Source organism: Megalobrama amblycephala, linkage group LG8, assembly GCF_018812025.1.
Source record: "Megalobrama amblycephala isolate DHTTF-2021 linkage group LG8, ASM1881202v1, whole genome shotgun sequence".
Classification (NCBI taxonomy): domain Eukaryota; kingdom Metazoa; phylum Chordata; class Actinopteri; order Cypriniformes; family Xenocyprididae; genus Megalobrama; species Megalobrama amblycephala.
In genome coordinates, this window is record NC_063051.1 from 23180661 (window position 1) to 23201966 (window position 21306).

The window sequence follows — 21306 nt, forward strand, 5'->3', positions numbered from 1 at the left end:
AAATGTAACAATACATTAATGAGACCGAATCCTTCATCAAACTGTTTCAGACGCTGTGAGAAAAGAGCTGATGCCGCAATGTGTGTTTTTTGACCTTGAATGCATGTAAACCTGTTGTAGGAGACTCCCAAACAAAACTAGGGACCTTTAAAGTAGCATAACAGGGGCACTTTAAATTGTAAACTGTCTGTATCAGAGACTCACTGCTCAGCGCTGACGTATTCCTCCTCGATGGGCTGACAGGCCACTTTCCCGATCCGCACGCCGTTCTGGATGTCTTTGAACTGAAGGCCCAGATTCTCTCCGGTGATGGTCAGTCTGGTTCCGCCCTGCCGTGGACCGGTTTCAGGAAACAACTGGACCAGGACAGATCAACAGAAGAACATGAATGAGCTATTCCTTTAAAAGCAATAGTTTGGTGAAGAACATCAGATCCAAGTTCATCTGCGGCCGCCGAGACCTTCAGCCAAACAGTGCAGGAGACAAACACTAACAACAGCATCACGCGGAGAGAGAAACAAGAAGCGCAGAAGCAAACAGTAATTGGTTTCAGAGGGACTGCTTTAATTTGACATTCACACATTTATACAGATAGTCGGTTGAAAATATGAAAGCGCAGCTTGAGAGAGAGTAAAGCAGAAGAGCAGAGAATAGGTGTACATCTTCTGAACAGATGGCTCTCAAAGCGCCTATGGTGTGCTAATAATCCATGTGATAAATTCATTCTTCTCCAAATTAAATTAACACCTAATCTAATAAGTAAAAGACGACAGCGGCGCCGCACAGATAGAGAGAACGCATGAGAAATCGAATGACGAGAACAAAGGAGGAGTTTAATTAACACGAGGGGATGTAAATTTAGTAAGTAGACGTTCTAAAAGTTAATATTCCACTGACAGGAGGATTTGGAAGTTGAAAAGAAAATCTACTTCGAGAGAAACAGAGAGAGAGGAAGACCATCAAGAACCGAGTCTGTTTTAGTCAGGTACTGCAGAAAGAAAGAAGAAAACTGTCCCTCATCAGCACTGTAACATCATCTGTGAGGAACATGTTATGATATCAAGGGTTCGACAGGCATGTGATCAGCTAATGACAAAAAAAAAAAAGAAGAGAAAAGCTTATTCCTCATCCAATATGACAATTATTTACATTTAAAAAATAAAAAATCAAATATTGTTTTAAATCAATAAACATTATTGCAATAATATTATTGTACTATTAATTAAAAATGAGTATAATTACTCATTAATAATAACAACAATAATACTTACAGAATAATATATAATAATTATATTATTAATAATAATAATAATAATAATAATGCAATAGTAATGTTTACTGATTTTTTATTTTTAAAATGTAAATAATAAAATATTATTTTGAAGAATATTAAATATCACTAACAATAATAATAATTATTTTTATTCAAAATAATATTTTATTATTTGCATTTATAAAATAAAAAAAAAATGTAAAAAAAAAAAAAATCAACAATTCAATCAGCAATTATTGCTCCTTAGATTTAAGTGATTTACAGTCATACTGCTCAGGTTGGTAAATACGGAAATCCATACAATACAAAAAACCCATATCCCTGGGTTTGTTGTGTAACTGACCTTGGTGATGCGCGGGTGCGTGCAGCGGCTGTTGCCTGCGGTGGCGTGCATCCATGTGTTCTCCGGCTGGGCACATTCCTGCCGCAGAGAACACTTCCTGTCTTGAATGCACCAGCCGCACTCAAAGCTGGGGTCGGCCTTCAGACATAAACCACAGCTCTCCCTCAATGCATAACACTTATACAGGTGTGCTGGAGAGAGGAAGACAGCTCCATGTAAGATTATGGACATACTGAAACTATCTAAATCTCATGCTGCATCCCGTTCAAACCAGGATGTTGAACTTTCAAGCTTGCTACTCGCAAAAGTGCAACAGAACAGCACTTGGAAACTCATGCAGAAACACAAAACTCAAAGCTTCTGGATGCTATCTGGGAAAATGTTCAGAGAAAAACAGTGTAAATATGTAACAAATTCAAAATTAATTAAAACAAACAAACAAACATACATTAGATAAAAAATAAGTAACTAAAAAATAAATCATATTAAAATTATTAAAATTGGAAAAATGAAGAAAATATTTGAAAAGTTGAAATAAAGTGCCTAACAAGTGTTTATAATAAAGTATTTATTAGGTTGGCAATAGATTTGCTCCTCTCTGATTGGATGATGCCAACTGTCCGTTGCCCTAATTAGTTGCCCTGAGTCTCACCAGGTTGCCCGTTGACGGCAACATTGCTCAAAAAGTTGCTCCGTGTATCATCACTTTAAGAGTTATGAAATATCACACATCTGCTGTGAATGGACAGCAGCATGAGATTAAAATGATGCCAGGATTATCAATCACAAATGAGCAGCACAACAGCGCTGAAGGACAGGAATCATTTATTACAATATTGCACCTACTTTTCCTGCTTACAAATTGTGAAAGCACACTTGTTTACACAAGCAAAAGATGCTCTGAAACATTTATAAATGCTGCAGCTTTCTGCAGCATGCTGTGAAGGTTGCTAGGCTACCCACTACAGCATGCCGCAGTGGTTGCCATGTTTACCTTGTATGTTGCGAGGGTTGTCGATGATGAAGTTTCCATTCCACACCACAGACAGATCAACAGGGAGATCGCTGATGTCACTTCCTTCATAGTTATACTGCGACACAAAAACACAAATTACTGTAATGCAATTAAGACACGCATGAATGATTAAGATTTATAGTAAAAATGAACAGTGTTTGACCATGCAAAACTTGCTAGGGTCATACCAGACAGTTGCTTTAACATGTAAATCTCCTGAGGTCACATGGGACTGTTCTCGACCTCTGCTCTGTCATAATATGATATTATTTAATTAGGAGCTGCTGCAAGTATACTGCACACAGTGAAGGGTTTACAGAACAATGTTCTTCTGAACTCGTGTCTTTGGTCACCCAGAGGCAAGAAGGAATCAGACCAAAAAACATCCGTCAGCAACAACCCTTTTCATCCGTACTCAACTCTTCCTCCCTGTCATTAAAGTTTCAGTGAGACTGTTCTCCCACTGGACATTTCCCCAAGACAAACAACTTCTAGTTCTTTTATTTAACATAACTGTTGTTTGCTCAAAATATTATAGGTCCAGAGAAGAGCTTCAGGTGTGTGTGTGTTTGGTTTTTAATGTATTGCTATGCAGTTACTAGGCTGTTCTGAGTGTTTTGGTTGCTAGTTTTATAGTTACAGAGAAATCATTGCTTTTAAAAAATACAATGGTTTTAACATGCAACATCATTCATAACCCATTTATTTCTGCAATGACGTCAGAAATATTGTACATTTGTATTCAACATGAATCAAAATGTACACTTATTTATGCCACATTATGTTACACTTTATTAGATTTACATAGAAAATCATTTATTAATGGTTTTAAATATATTTAACTCTTTCACGCATAGACTAAAGTCCATTCAAAAAGCCATTTCCTTGGGTATGCATGGGTTTTGATTGCACAGTTGCACATCAACCACTACAGTGGACTTTAGTGCATCATCCTATACACTTCTACCCAGAAGCAAGCCATTCTGTGTGGATTTTTTTTCTCTAAACCAAGATGGCCAGTCAGAAATGTCAAGTTGCTCTGGAATATCCATCCATTCCTTCTAAGTGTTGTAACATCAAGTAACATCTAAGGAGTTATATCTTTATTACATTTTTATTTTTGTTTTGTAAAACAAAACAAAAATAATGACTTTATTCAACAATATCTTCTCTTCTATGTCATTCTCCTACGTTGTTTTCATTTGTTTTTTTTGTTTTTGCGCACAAAGTATTCTCGTTGCTTCATAAAATTAAGGTTGAACCACTGCAGTCATGTGGACTATTTAAACAATGTCTTTAGTACCTTTCTGGACCTTGAAAATGGTGGTTAAATTGCTGTCTATGGGGGATTAAAAAATTTATCTCGGATTTCATCAAAAATATCTTAATTTGTGTTCTGAAGGTCTTACGGGTCTGGAACAAAATCAGGGTGAGTAATTACTGACAGAATTTTCATTTTTGGGTGAACTAACCCTTTCATTTTAGATTGGGAGGAAATTCTGATTAATGATCTGTCCACTAGCTATATTTCAGCTACACTTCTACAGTAGCTGAATTCATACTATTACTGTGACGGTAATTCTTGAAAATATTTGATCTACACTAACTAAATGTATTTGTGTTTTTAGAATGTAATTTGCAGTCACGTCAAAAAGTAATCTGATTACATAATGCATGTCACTTGTAATGTGCTACTTTACTTGGTACATCAAAAAAGTAAATCACGTAATGCACATTACTTGTAATGTGTTACCTTCAACACTGCTCATTTCAATGAGATTGAAAACACCTGATCGCTAGTTTTTTCCACAGTCTCAAAACATCAATAGCTCAATGTAGATTTCAATCTGAGGGTTTCTTAGAGAGGAGAGCTACGATAGAAATTTGACCATTTTAAACAATCAGAATTTTCAGCTAATAAGGGTAAATCAACACACTCTGGTAGACTGGAGGGAGCATAAGCTTTTCTACAAAGAGTATGAGTTTTCCACAGAGTTGTACCTCCACCAAATCTTTGATTGAATCACATCCTCAATTTCTGATATTTCGTTTGCAATAATTGAAGCTGCATTATTTTTTTGTATATATTTGTTAGTTTTCATATGATTTTATATGATTTTATGAATATTACTATGTTATTACTGTATTATGTTTAATACAATATCTCTTCAGTTAAAAGCAAAAATGCATAGTGTCCACTCATGTGGACATCTGAAAATCTCTTTGAAAAATGTGTAAAAAATTCCAGATCTTGTTTTTCATACCCTGAGAGCAATCAAGACTACAGGAGAGCAGGAAGAATATTCATGTGTGTGTGTATCAGTGTTGGTGACGGTGAAGTCAGCAGGAATCACATGAGGAAGCACACAGAGACACGTCTGAACCGCTGGAGAGAGCGACAGCATGAATCACTGAATAGAGATTAATGAAGGAGCACTACAGCGCTTCACCACAGCGCCGAGAACGGCAACACGGAGGAATAAATAAATGAAATGCTTCAGAAAGGGAGCGAGAGGGATTCGGTACCAGTCATGCTCAGATAATTGGTTATTTTGAGAGAAGGCCTGCATTCAGTTGTTAGAAAGCAAAGCCCCCCCACCAACCCCACACACACAACAGAGGTATCTAATCACTAACCTCATATACGCGATAACAGTGATACCTGTCTTAGTATAAAGCACACACACTCATCTGTCATTCATTATTTCCATTTGCACTCATGAGCTACGGATAATTAACTAAGCACTAATGATTTGGTCTCTCATTAGTTCAGATATGAAACATGATTTATGGTCTGAAAAAGAGCTCTGGTCTGTCTTACATGTATGTTATGGTAATTCATTCACCCTGCAGGCTGCAGACGTGCAATCGATTCATTTGGCGAGAGACTGACGAGTTTGAGCAGCCGGTTAACCTCTCACCGGCGTGGGAAGACGAGCGCTTGCCTAATTAAATAAACGAGAAATGACACGGCAAGGCTGAAGAGGACAGTGTGCTTGCGTGTGTGAGTGGCCTGTATTATATGATAATCACTGCAAAGGGTTTGATTTCATTTACTAATATGTGTTCTATAAAAAGAGAACACAGACGCCCACAGCAGAACATGTGCTTCCCATTTCCTTGCCTCACCAAGATTATTACTGTTAACCAAAATCACTACAGCAATAAATACCAGCAGTGAAAACTAATTTAAAAATGAAAATGGGAAAAAAATAATGCATGCATAAATACTGCAAGTGCATAAATAAATAAATCCATTAATACATGCACAAATACTTATAATAAATAAATACTGTAAGTGCATAAATAAGTGCATTAATGCATGCATAAATATTTTAAGTGTGTAAATACATAAATTCTGTAAGTGCATAAATAAATGCATTAATGTAAATGCATAAATAAAAGCATGCACAAATACTGTAAGTGCATAATGCATAAATTAATAAATGCATTAATGCATGCACAAATACTGTAAGTGCATAAATAAATAAATAAATAATTAAATTCATTACAGACAAAAGCAATGATGAAAAAAGCAAAATGAAATTGAAGTTAAACTCCAAAAATAAATAAAAATACAAACTAGTGAACTTTTTTTTTTTTTTTTTTTGTTGGCCTGATCTTCACACCGTCACCGCAGTAATCAGATGGTTGGCGGTTCAATTCTCATGTGGGACACTGAAGGATGTTGATTTAGTGGCGTTCAGCTGATGGTTTAATGATCTTGTCCTTCCTCTGACCCTGGCTATTGTGTCCTGGAGCAGGACCCTTACTGTGGGAACATGTCTCAATCCCCCTGACGCAAATATAAGGTTCAATGGGGTTCTATATAGAATCCTAGGATTCTTCTTTTAAAGCCAAAATGGTTCTACATAAGGACAAATATCTGAAATGATTGCATAATACTTTCATGTTTAATGGATTATTTCAGATGTTTTCTAGTGATAAAGTATGTTTACATAATAAAATATATCAATCTATAAAATGTTAGCACCCCTAAAAGTTTCTATATATGAAGCACCTGACAGAATAGTTTAAGGTTCCATATACTGTAGAAACCTTTCTTCTAAGATTGCATATTATATATAATAAGATTGTGTGCTCATATCAAACTCATCTCATTCAATCAGATTTTAAATGCTTATTTGTTGCCTTTTCAAAGATATATACACATAAAAAGCAACAGAGATGAGTATAGAATAAAACAGTGCAAAATTAAATGTTGCAAATAGTCTTATATTGCTGTTGCCACAGCTTGTGGCTTATTGTTTTCCATCTATACGTCAGTTAAGAGTGAGAGAATAATGCATCATTCAGATTCATCTTCATACCATTACAACTACCATTACAATAATAATTACTCTCAAGTCCCCGCATATTCAATTGTAAACTACTTCTCGAGTGATTAATAATTTAAACCAGGTCTATATCTGCTGTCCCGACACACACAGTCACACAAAGACACACACTTTGTCTCACTGAAGCAGGTGCAGTGAGTTTCTAAAAGCCTCTTCTGCTCCTGAACGCCCCCGGCTACAGTCTCCATCTCTCCTCTTCCTCTCTTGCTTCATTTTTCTTTACCGTAGTATCTATTACTGCTGTGTCGCTCTCACACTGTAATTAATCATCATTTTTTATCTGTGTCTCCTCTAATTGGTTCTCATCAGAACTCTGCTGCACCTCACACACACATGCACACTCTCTCTCACACACACGCGCACACCTGCCGCCATCATCAGCTGTACGAGAGCCGCTCTATTAGTTTCTATTCTCCGTTTTCTGACAGACTGAAAGAGTTTCATAAAGGAAGATGAATTAAACACAATGACAGTCTGTGCTGATATCGTACGTCAGTTTTACTGTCTTCATAAAACATTTATGTTGTTACAAAATATTTCTATTTCAAATAAATGCTGAACTTTCTATTCTATAAAAATGTATCACGGTTTCCACAAAAATCTGAAGCAGCACAACTGTTTTCAACATTGATTTTAATCAGAAATGTTTCTTGAGCAGCAAATCAGCATATTAGAATTATTTCTGAAGGATCATGTGACACTGAAGATTGGATTAATGATGCTGAAAATCACAGGAATAAATTACATTTTATAACATATTCACATAGAAAACATTTATTTTAAGTCACATCTTACTGTTTTTATAATAATAAATATTACAGCTTTGGTGAGCAGAAGAGATACAATGTCAGAAATAAATTTGTAATTATCTAGCTTGACATCCCTTCAAACCACATTTCCCATGAGCCTCTTTGACTTCCTGCTTTCCATGTGCAGCTGTATCCAGTCAGAGGAATGTCAGCTGTGGTTTTCCCATGCAGCCGAGCGCCAGCTCACGATCACAGCTCTGAGTGTCTGGATGTGGTTCAGACGCCACGAGGAAGGAGGCTGAAGAGGCGGAGTGTGTTTGTGTGTGACGCCGATGCAGTTTTTGGGTGCGTTCTGACCACTAGGGTGCAAGAAGAGCCTTCAGATGGAAACCACAATAACACAATACAACCGTATCATCCAGAGAGGAACACACAGCCAAACCCAGACAACAAGAAAAGCTTGTGTCCAAAAACACACACCCATCTAGACAGGCCTGACTGTTTATAATGCTCAAAGTCTGCCAAATAAGTTTCTGCTTTCAACTAATGGACAGCAGGACGAATCCTTCACCATCTGTCCTGCTTCAACAAAACAATGAGACACAGTCTGCGTGTGTGTGAGTGTGTTTGGATATAAATACTGTTCTCATCTGGCATCCTTCTTATTGGATCAATGCGCCAGTTATTAAGTATGTTTGCAACAGTGTGTGTGTAGGAATAACACAAGTTCACTTTAATCTTTCCACTCTGGATAGATAACCAGAACACACACACACGCACAAATGTAGATTAGCATTCTCATTATTGTATTGATCTGTTAAGACCCAGCACGCGTTATCCGGAGTGGCGTGTCTGTATGTACATGCATGTGTCTGATAGGAGCTCAGCTCATTGATTCTAGACCATCATATGCAGACTAACCTTCCATTAAGGTTTCAGTCAATACAGCAATGCTGATATTAATGTGAAGATTATATCAGCATACAGTGATTAGCGTGACTCTATGCAAGGATGTGAACGCAAACACTAATGCAAGCTCTATTTCATGTGTTGTTGCCACATGACATCTGAAATGTTTTGGACCACAAATAACAACGCAAGTTCATGCTGCATTCTCAGCGCTGCCACACGAGGCGCTATAGTGGACATTAAACAGGCTTTCAATATAGTTTGTAGTCAGTAAGACTTTTTAATGTTTTTGAAAGAAGTCTCTTCTGCTCACCAAGGCTGTATTTATTTGATCATAAATACAGTAATATTGTCAAATATTTATACAATTTGAAATACCTGTTTTCTATGTGATTATATGTTACAATGTAATTTATTCCTGTGATGCAAACCTAAATTTTCAGTGTCTATGGAAGTCCATTCCTAATCAGGCTTTTGTAAATCATAATAAAATAAAAATTCCTAATTTCAATATAAAATGTCGAAATTATGAGATACAGTCATAAGATAAAAAAAAATAAATTATGAGCAACTATAAGAAAAAGCCAAAATTATGAGATAAAAAGCCAAAACTAAGATTAAAAAGTAATAAGTATAAAAAAAATATAAAAACAATTATTTTGTAAATTATATTTACATAAATTAATGTTTTTTTTATGTAATAATCATGATTTCTTTCTAATAACTGTGACTTCTGTCATAATTTTGACTTTTCTTTTCATATTTATGATTTACCAAAGCATGATTTCTTTCCTAATGTGGTGGAAATCAGCTTTCATAAGTGTCACATGATCCTTCAGAAATCATTCTAATATGCTGATTTGCTGCTCAAGAAGCATTTCTGACTATTATCAATGTTGAAAACATTTGTGTTGCTTCATATTTTTTGTGGAAACTGTGATACATTCTATTCCTTGATGAATAGAAAGTTCAAAAGATCAGCCTTTATTTGAAATATTTTGTAACATTATAAATGTCTTTACTGTCACTTTTGATCAATTTAATGCATCCTTGCTGAAAAATACAAAAAAATAAACATACTGACCCCAAACTTTTGAATGGTCGTATATGCTAAACCTCAAGTGTGAAATACTTTAGTATGTTTCTGTCACAATAAACAGCTATTCTTTAAAGACGAGTGCTTGTCAGCGTAATGTTGCTGAATGGGGTCTTGAAGACTCGTGTGAGATGGTGTGTGAGACTCACTGTGGTTTTCTGGCACTGGATGCTGGAGCTGTTGAAGCGCAGCGCCGTCACACTGTACGTCTCGCCCTGGATGTGGAAGATGCACTCGTAGTTCCTCTGACCGGACTGAGGCTGCGGAAGGTTCCGGGCCGCAAGCGTGATGGGCTTCGGGACGCCGACGGGAACGTAGATCTGTGTGGACGGCAGAATCTGAGGACAATCCTGTAAAAAATTAAAAAAAGATGAAAATCTGTTATCAACAGCTGACTCAAACATGGAAATTATTCTTATTAAAACAACAAAACACAGGAAGGACATCGAATCATCAGTCGACCAGACCAGAGGACATGTTTGACATTTGGTTAAACAAGCCTGATGGGGAACATATGGAGCAACGTCACACAAAGACCTGAAGGAGAAACGAGCTGGACGCTTATCTGGAGAACGTCCCAGAATACCTCACTTCTGAGTGTGTGTGTTTGAACATTTAAAGGAATAAAACATGAGTCAAATCAGTCGAGTCCCACACCACTTCTGTTCAAAAGATCTAGTTGCGAGTCTCTTCTGCTCACCAGTGCTGCATTTATTTGATCTAAAATACAGTAAAAACTGTGAAATATTACAATTTAGAAAAGCTGTTTTCTATTGTAAAATATGTTAAAATGCAATTTATTCCTGTGATCAAAGTTAAATTTTCAGCATCATTACTCCGGTCTTCACTGTCACATGATCCTTCAGAAATCATTCTAATATGCTGATTTGCTGCTCAAGAAACATTTCTGATTATTATAAATGTTGAAAATAGTTGCTTAATATTTTGTGGAAACCGTGATACATTTTTTTCAGGATTCTCTGATGAACAGAAAGTTCAAAAGAACAACTTTTAATTGAAATGGAAATCTTTTGTAACATTCTAAATGTCTTCACTATCACTTTACTGATCAATTTAATGTGTCCTTTCTGAATAAAATGTTTTAAAAAAAATAATACTATTCCCAAACTTTTGAAGAGTATTTTATATGCAGCATGTGATGGATTCAATGAGCAATGCTGCACGACAACAAGCACAAAGGATGGAAAAACGAGAGGACAGAAGACACTCCACAGACATACAAAAGCTCTAGTTATGTATAAACACCATAAAAACAGTGTTACGGATGTGAATGGTAGTAGAACTGAGAACTGAAAGAGTAGAGGAAGTAGTTATTCCAATCTGATAGTGAATAAGATCTCATAACCTCTCTCTGAATGACAGCCTGATAAATGAAACTCTGAAATCAGTTCTTAATGCAGTGGCGTTAGGGAGCACTTATGAGTCTCACTGAGATTAAGAGGATAAAACCAAGAGCAGGAAATCACTGGATCCTCCAGGTGTCTAGACAGCAGAGGAGATTCCTCCTCAAACCAAAAGAAATTCTCCTGATGTTACTGATTTCATCTGTAAGCTGACAGTATTTTTGGTAACAGCGCTGGTTTCCTGTCTTGTGCTTATTTAGCGTAAAGAGTGACCACAGAACGGCCGGTCAGCCACCCACACGCCTGTAACACAGATTTCAACCACAGCAACCTTACAGATGGAAAGAGGAGTGAGATGTTTAAGGCACAGGAAGGAAAATGTTTGTTTGCTAAATAAGTGTTCAAAACGCTTCACCAGAATTTGTAGAAGGTCTTCCGCAGAAAGCAAGCCTTGAGCTCTAAATGTTCAAAAACAATCATGACTTTCAGGTGTTACTTTCAAATGTTTGAGATCAGTAAGATTGTTTTGAAAGAAATTAATACTTTTATTCAGCAAGGATGCATTAAATTGATCAAAAGGAACATTTATAATGTTACAAAAGATTCTATTTCAAATAAATGCTGTTCTTTTAAACTTTCTAGTCATCAAAGAATCATGAAAAATAAAATGTATCATGGTTTCCACAAAAATATTAAACTGTTTTCAACATTGATAATAATCAGAAATGTTTCTTGAGCAGTAAATCGGCATATTAGAATGATTTCTGAAGGATCTTGCGACAGGACTGTAGTGTTGTTTTTGGCAACCTGTTTTAATTTTAGTTTTAGTCTAGTCTTTGTGTCAAGCGGTAATTTTAGTTTTTATTAGTTTTAGTCACGTTCATACTCTTTTTAGTCTAGTCAAGTTTCAGTCGATTTAAATTCGGAGCATTTTAGTCTTATTTCAGTCAGAATTATCCATGACTATTTTAGTCTAGTTTTAGTCGACGAAAACTGATGACATTTTAGTCTAATTTTAGTCAATGAAAATTGTATTTTAGTCTCTTTTTAGTAATGCAATTCTATTTAACCCAGTCAATATAGTATAAGTACCTAGTAGTAGAGACGAAACCAAAATTTTCTTTTAGCCAAACCCATTTCAAACAAGGTTATCTTATTATATTATTGATATCTTATAGATAATATCTTATAATGCCTTGAGATGTCTCTTAACCCTTTAAGACCTGAAGGCTTTTTTAGAGTTTTTTTTTTTCTGAGCGACACGCTTTAAGATGATACCTATTTTGTGTTATTCCACTTTGGAAAACGAACATGGATGGGTACATGCATTGGATACACACTGCATCCCGGAAAGAGACACGTTTTTAGCCAAGTATGTTAAATAATTTCCTGTGTAATTTCTTGTGAACAACGTAATTTATTATGTTGATTTTAGATTCATTTCATAAGAATCATAAGAATTTGAATATGCTTTAAATAATGATGTGCATTTTCTATGATCTGTGCGTTTTTCATGAAGTTATGAGCATGTGAAATCTACATATTTCCCTTTCTCTGTGTCAGACTTAACTTCGTTTGTTGTCATTTACACCAACTCACCGCAGCTGCATCTTCTAAATAATGCCGCGAGTGGGGCTTGAGAAAGTGACGACCTGATGCGAGTCTGAAGTGAGACACAGGAAACAGAAATACTGCAAAATAATAATAATAACGCAACTAAACGAGACAAAATAACGTTATAACATTTCGTCTCGTCTCGGTCAATGAAAATTAAGAGACATTTTAGCATAGTTTTTATTTTGTAAACCACATTCGTCAACAATATTGCATTATACGTTTAATTATAGTCATCGTCACATGACTAGCATTTATGTCGCGTCTCGTCTCGTTTTTGTCACGTGATAAAGGTTCGTTGACGACAATATTTAGTCATAATTTTCGTTGACGAAAGCAACACTACAGGACTGGAGTAATGATGCTGAAAATTCAGCTTTGATCACAGGAATAAATTACATTTTAACATATATTCACATAGAAAACAACTATTTTAAATTGTAGCAATATTTCACAATATTACTGTTTTTACTGTATTTCTGATCAAATAAATGCAGCCTTGGTGAGCAGAAGAGACTTCTTTGAAAACATAAAAAAAAAAAAAAAAAAAAAAAAAAAATCTCACCAATCGCAAACTTTTGAACAGTAGATTACACACAAACACAATTATTAATATGGTAGCAAAAGCTGCTCAAAGATAATTGGTTTTACTTTAACAACGTCTGCTTCTAAATTATCTTATCTCTCCCCGTAAAACATTCATATTTGTTCCAGTAAGTGGGGCAGAGCAACCTCACATTCTCACATCTTTCCAGCGGCCCGAAGCACAAGCACCATAAAATCCACTTTCACAACAGCTTTGTGCAATAAATGGAAATGAGCCGTAATACGACTTCAAGAAGGCCATCAGAAACCAACTGATCATTCTCAAGTCAGTGTGCTGAACTAATTTAAATGTTTAAATTCAATTTATTTAAATTAAATGGCCTCATTTAAATATTTCTGTGTTAAATTGAATGGAAAGCAAACGTCGTTTAGATGTCAGAGCTCTTCTGTATACGATTACCCATCTACACACTCTCTATCAGTCCAGACGCTTTTCCCAGTGCTGTCTACATAGGCAGCCGCTTTCAAAGACAGCAGCATCTCATCGCAAATACAACCTGATAGAACTGATGTGAAGAACACAAGACTCTATTAACAATGAGTCTGTCGTTAGCATGTTACTAAACTAAAAACTTGATAATCTAAGCATAAATACAGAGCGCACACAAACACTGGGTAAAATTAAATTACTTTTTCATATTAATGAAGAAAATCAACATTTCTCTAGGCTCTGTCAGCTAATCTTGGATGAATTTTGCTGCCTTCAGGCTCCCTTGGGAAGTTCCTGCAAGTTTGGAAATGTGAGTTTGGTCAGTGAAAATAAAAGATTGCAATTAGCAATCTCTCTTTTCCAATAATTGACAAAGACAATATGCTTTTTTAGTGCTAATTCAACAGCAATGGGTGAGCATTTGGTGTGTAACTAATGTTTTGAGTGTTTTATTCTTACACTGGCACAGAAAATGAATTAGTAAATGCAGCTGTGCTTCACAGGCCCTGTCGTCGCAAAATTCAAAAGAATTAGTAGTATTTTCTGTCAACATCATAGCTATTCTTCATCAATAGTTTAAAATATGGTTAAAATTTATTTGTACATGCCGTAGTTACATTGTAATTACTCATATAAGTACCGAGTACTATTAATTAACTATGTACTTATAGATTTACAGTTAGGGTTAGGGTTTGGTTTAGGGTTAGTTACTTGTAATTATGCATATTTTACTGTTATTACTATAGTAAGTACATGTACTAACGTGAAACTATGGCACAAAATAAAGCGTTACCTAAAATACTTGAATAAATGAATTTACAGTCGAAATGCACAATTACAACTTATTTGATCAATACCAATCAGCCGTTGTTAATGTTAACTAAAACTAGCTATTAAAAACCATTGTCAGTAACTGAAATTAAGCTGAAATAAAATACAATACTAATATTAGATGAAAAACTTATAATTAAAATACTTTTTAGAAATATTGCCTTGGCAACTAACTGAAATAAAATAAATTCTAAAACTAAAACTGAAATAAAAATTAAATAAAGCTAAATAGAAATAAAAAGCTAAAACTATTATAAATTACAAATGCACAAAACAAAATTCCTAAAACAAGCTTAAAAACTGAAATAAAAATTAATTAAAGCTGTCATACTTATTCTCAAATTGTTAAATGTTAACAACATCAGCATTGCGTGACTAGGTATTTAGTGTGTATTAGAGTTACCTGTAGATTTCAATTTCTGTAGCCACTCCACAGTCCAAAGTCAAAGTCCAAAGACCAAAGTCTTTTGCTTTTGACTATGGGTGAATCTCCAGTTGTCACTGATGGCTGTCATTTAGACCTTTCTGGATTACAATCCACCATCAAAATGATAAGTTTTATTATTGCATCTACTGTGAGAAAAGGCTATAAAGCGTGACGTAATGACACAAAGACGAACGGCTGCATGCTCGAATTTCCTGTGGAAACCCACCAGTACCATCCAGATTAGGAAACATTATTACAAGCTTGCTGTTGTGAATCGCGCTAAGGTAAGGAGATGGCTGGTTATGTACTTGCTCAAAAATTGATTTAGAATCATTTTTAATCAAAAAAAAGTTACAGACTGCAGCTTTGAAGCAAAATAGAAATTTAAAATATGAATAAATACTATAATAGTATATAAATAATACTAAAATAACACTGATACTAAAGACTTTCCATGAGCCATGACTTACTAATTGACACAGATTTTGTTCAACTCCAAATCCCGACAGATTTCCCACCGGTAATTGTGACACTGGCGTTATTCAAGTGAACACCTCATAAATATGATCATTCGCACTTGAATGCAGCATAATTCATGATTCACCACAAAGCATTCTGGAATAGTCTTTTCTGTGAAGGACACAATATGATTCCGCTTTAGAATTCACCCAAAACGAGTTATCTTTCAGGACAGCACAGAGCTGCTGCCTATCTTCTGGAACAGTCTCCGCATCCGGAGCGCCAATGAGGCCTAAAAATACAGTCTAGGTAGGCAGCAGCTCACCGGCGTTTGTAGCAGAGCTGAAGGGGAGACAACATGCTAAAAATAAGAAGTGATGCATATAAATATAAAAGTGACGGAAGGTGGGGAAAGCGTGAGAGAATGTGTGCTGGTCGCCAAGAACAAAGAAAGCGAAAGTGAGAGGGAAGACAAGAGAGGAAGTAATCAGTCTGATAAAGTCATTTCTCTGCACCTCCTTCTCTCTCTCTCTCTCTCCTCCTCTGGTTTAATTATTCAAAGTGGATTAGATCTGTGCTTCAGCTGCCCAATGCATCCCAGCGATGAATATTACATAGTGGGGGGGAGATAAAACAGGGTGGCGGATATGAACTGAGAAGAAAGGAGCAGAGAGAAAATGGATGAACAAAGACGAAAACAACAGGCTTGGAGCAGAGAATTGTGGGTAATGGGGTCAGGGGTGACATCAAAGGCCATGCGACCTGTTTTCAAGGTCTCTATGGAATGCAGACGCTGTAATTAGTGCTGTTGTTATGACGACTGCAGTGTTTCACTGCATGTATGTGATAAAACTCCTGAACGTTCACTTCTATCGTCTCGACTTAAACCAGCTGTCACTTGTCTTCTAGTTGTTCGCTCACTCCAAAGAAAAGAGGTCGGAAGATAAGAAAAAATCCTACACAAGGAATATCAGTGCGACGTGACTGGAAAAGTGAAGGAACAGACACCGTAAAAGCAAATCATGTGTTAAAAATGAAGCGCAGACTCTTTCTGCCGCACTGATTCAAATCTTTTCCGACTCAAAGCTTCTGCTGATATATTCTTGCTTTTTTCACTCAAATGATGAACAAACGTTCAGCAGAGACCTGCTCAAAACAATGAGCAACAAACTACAACAAAGTGCAGAATACTCAAATGCATGTGCAAAGTTCTGTGCCAAATATGTAAGAAGTCAAACTTGGCTTTGGAAGGTAAATAAAATCACCGGTAAGTTAATTAGCCTATCATAATGGAAGGATCATGTGACACTGTGACAGTTTGTTGTGATTGGTCAAGCACTGCCAGCGTGTTTGGGAAATGCCCCGCCCCTTACCATTAACATGAGTTTCAACACACTACTAACTCAACCAGACCCCGCCCCTTTTCCATAACCGTTAGTTTCAACTAACTCAAACTACTAACTCAACCAGACTCCACCCCTTTTCCATAACCGTGAGTTTCAACACACTAACTCAACCAGACCCCGCCCCTTTTCCATAACAGTTTCAACACACTACTAACTCAACCAGACCCCGCCCCTTTTCCATAACCGTTAGTTTCAACACACTACTAACTCAACCAGACCCCGCCCCTTTTGCATAACCGTGAGTTTCAACACACTACTAACCTAACCAGACCCCGTCCCTTTTCCATAACTGTGAGTTTCAACTACTAACACAAACTACTAACTCAACCAGACTCCACCCCTTTTCCATAAATGTGAGTTTCAACTACTAACACAAACTACTAACTCAACCAGACTGCACCCCTTTTCCATAACCGTGAGTTTCAATACACTACCAACTCAACCAGACTCCGCCCCTTTTTTTCAACACTACTAACTTAACCAGACCCTGCCCCCTTTTTTGTGTATGCCTTGGGCAGGAATTACTTAAATAAGGAATACAGTGATGTGTTAGTTCCTGAACTCAAGACTATTGATCCAGCCGACCAATCAGAGCACACTGTGCTTTTCAGAAGGAGGGGCTTCATAGAGACAGGAACTAAACAGATTATTACTGACAGACTGGGAAGAGAGGAGCTGCAACAATGTCAAATATGTGAGAAAAAAAAAGAAAATTCAAGAAAACCCGTTCTAGCAGGGCCCAAAAACAACATCAAGACTTTGTAAAAGGGCATAATAGCTCCACTTTAATGATAATAATCCTGGTTGGAATCTGCCAGCTGGGTTCTGAGCAGCTGTGGAACCATCTAGAACCTGATTTATGCGCATGATGCTTGTGTGCTGTCAGCGGCTGGTACGAGAGAAACTACAAGCAACCACAGTACGTCTGTCGTCCAGCTGGCACAGACGGACGCGGTTACACACGCCAACGCCTTTCCTTCCCGCGCCCCTCATTTTATTTTCCACCTCTCCTCATTACGGCTCTTCCCTGCTTCTGAAAACTGTCTCACTCTCCACCAGAGCATTTGTGAAATACATGGCGTCACATCTATAATGTAATCTCCCACGTTAGTGCCAGAACTTTCTCACTCCCCTTATTTCACTCACACTTTCTCCCTCGCACACATCTGGAGTCTATTAGAGGAAACGAGTGTTTCATCTGCTCTCCTACAGGCTTTTAAAATACAGAATTATTGGAGATTCCCAACGGACTCGCATCAGCCAATGAGTGAGCGGCTCTGTCAACATGATGACCGGACTCTCTCGTCTTATCTCACTCAGTTCAGTACAACAGATCAAGTTTCTCATGAGTGAAAATCTGAGGACAGACATGCAGAAGGAGAAGGAGGAACCATGACCGATCACACGAGAGAGATAAACACGCCGGATAGTGTCCTAACCAGCTGGGATGCATAAGGTTTCCAGTGTCAACTCAGTGAAAGCGAGAACAAATCAATGACATCTCAGTCAATCAGAACATATTTGATTTTTAAACTCAACGTGAAATGTAGTTTGCAACCCATTATACTTGCATTGTGCAACAATTGTAGTGTGATGCATTTACAACTGAAACTGGATATTTAATGAGTAAAAAAAAGGACGAAGCTTGATTTCATCCATCAGATTTGATTGGATTAATCGTGAGGTACTTCTCCCATTTACTCTCTTAATACATGTTGTACTAAGTAAACAGTCATTTATTTTTAATTTCATGTTTATTTTTACATTTTCATAAAGAAATTTGAGGCCGTTTGCAGAAAAAAAAAAACAATGCAGGATGAGTGTAATAACTGCTTTCAACATAGATAATAATCATAAATGCTTCTTGAGCAGCAAATCAGCATATTAGAATGAATTCTGAAGGATCATGTGATACTGAAGACTGGAGTAATAATGCTGAAAATTCAGCTTTGATCACAGGAATAAATTAGAAACCAGTCATTTTAAATTGAAATAATATTTCTCGGTTTGTACTGTATTTTTGATCAAATAAATGCAGCCTTGGTGAGCAGAAGAGACTTCTTTCAAACACATTACAAAATCTTACCGACCTCAAACCTTTGAACATTAATGAGCAGAAATTTTAAGAAGTGATGCGTTTCTCACCTCTGACATGTTCACACGTCCCTCCTGGAAGGAGCAGTCATTGGCGTTCTGCGTGCACAAATGTCTGTATTTACACCAGTGACACGGGAATGAGCCGTTCACACAGGACAAGCACCTGGAAGAGAACAGAAAGAGGTGAGACGCACAGAATCAACCCCAGAAACACACTATACAATAAGAAAGCACACCGCTTCGTGTATTTTGACCTCACACGCTCTCATTCTGCCCATGAAACTGTGTGAAATAATCTCTCATTCCCTCACAAAGACCCACTTTATTAGGTGTCTCCGGTTTAAGAAATAAAGTGATGACAAAAGAAAGAGAGAATGATCAAAGAGATGAGGATTTCCCATTAAAACTTGACAAGAGTAGATAAGAAAAGTGAGAGAGAGACCAAAAAAGAAAAAAAGCGCAGCGCCTACATATGCAGCTAAAGCAAACTATAACAGAAGCTTTTACCTTGATTTGGATCATTACAGATCACAACTCAAAATACACTGCGCACACACAAGTAGTAGTGAAAACAGCTCATTTTTAATCAGATTGAAGCGTCTCTCTCAGCTGACTCTCACAGACACTCTGAAACCATCTGAGGCTTCTGACTGCAATACAAAGTCATTTGTTTCAATTATTCAGTATTAAATCGAGCAATTTGTTCACTCAGTGACATTAATTGATGCTTTAGGACAAAGAGTGCTGACCTCATAATGGCTTCAAGCACTGGGTCTAATTGACCAATCAGCTGCAGCATTGAGAGCAGCTGTCCAATCAGAGTTGAGAAATGATTGCTTAATGAAATCTGGAATCTTAAAGAGCAGAATTCACCATGCATTTAACCTCTGATTGCGTTATCAGATAAATAAGAAAATTCCATCAAAAAAACATATATAAAGCATATAAAAAAACACACATATGTATATATATATATATATATATATATATATAAATACAGAGAGAGAGATAGAGAGAATTATATATGTAATTGGTCCCACTTTATATTAGGTGGCCTTAACTACCATGTATACTTACATCAAAACATAAGTACAATGTACTTATTGGGTTCACATTGAATTGCAAAACACTTTTGCTGCTATTGAGGAGGGATATGGGTAAGGTTAGGGAAAGCTTTGGTGGTATGGGTAGGTTTAAGGGTGGGTTAAGGTGTAAGGGATGGGTCAACAGTGTAATTATAAATGTAATTACAGAAATTAATTACAGATGTAATTACATTCAGGTGTTTTTTTAAAATATAAGTACAATGTAAAAACATGTATGTACACAATAAGTGCATTGTATCAAATGATTAATTTAAAATGTAAGTACATAGTAGTTAAGGCCACTTAATATAAAGTGGGACCATGTAATTTATATACATGTAAGATATAAATATAATGTAATATAAAATCCATTTCTTTTAAAATATATATTATTAAAAAAACATTTTATATTACATTATTTTGTATTTTATATTATTTACAGTTACATTAATTGTTATATATAGATATATAACTGTAATATAACTGTAAAATGAATATAATTAATATTACACAGATATAACTGTATTTATATATTTTATATTTTTCAACACAATAAAATATATATATATATATATATATATATATATATATATATATATATATATATATATATATATATATATATAAATATATTAAATATATAAATACATACATATATTATAATATTATTATAGAATTCAAAAGGGTTTTTAGGGTCTTTTTACTAGTTTCTTATTAGCATGCATATTTCTTGAATATTGGCTGTTTATTAGTACTTTTTAAGCACATATTAATGCCTTATTCTGCATGACCATATTCTACATTCTTAATCCTACCAATACCTAAACTTAACTAACTAACAATTAATAAGCAGTAAATCAGGAGTTTATTGAGGGAAAAGTCATAGTTAATAGTGAATACATGTTCCCTATACTAAAGTGTTACCCAATTGATTAATAAAATGTTAATCTAAGTCATTCAGCAATAGCATGCCGTCTCATTTTATGAGCATTTTATGTATTTTATGCAAAAGCGTCGAAGCGTCTGGTGCATAATTGTTGCATCTCTGAGTCCCATGAGAAAACACAAGCACATGTGGTTGAGTGTGTGCGTTTGTGTGTGTTTGTGTAGGTAATGATCCCCCATCGAGGCGCCATTTGTCAGTTTGTTAATGCTGCATCTCCAGAGACACATAATCTGCTAATCAGCATGAATAAATCGAGAGGGTGGCCGTGATGGAGAACAAATGGATGTAGGTGAAAACA

General features: G+C 36.0%; 1 protein-coding gene across 1 annotated transcript in view; it reads right to left on the reverse strand.

Annotated features, from left to right (window-relative positions):
* Window positions 1-21306, reverse strand: part of plxna1b (plexin A1b) — a 143978-nt gene that overhangs the window by 33188 nt on the left and 89484 nt on the right. The window contains exons 9-13 of the mRNA XM_048200124.1: window positions 19026-19140; window positions 9893-10093; window positions 2611-2707; window positions 1617-1807; window positions 205-356 (exon numbers count right to left, since the gene is read on the reverse strand). Of these exons, the coding sequence (XP_048056081.1) occupies window positions 205-356; window positions 1617-1807; window positions 2611-2707; window positions 9893-10093; window positions 19026-19140 (756 nt within the window). The remainder of the gene's footprint in view (window positions 1-204; window positions 357-1616; window positions 1808-2610; window positions 2708-9892; window positions 10094-19025; window positions 19141-21306) is intronic.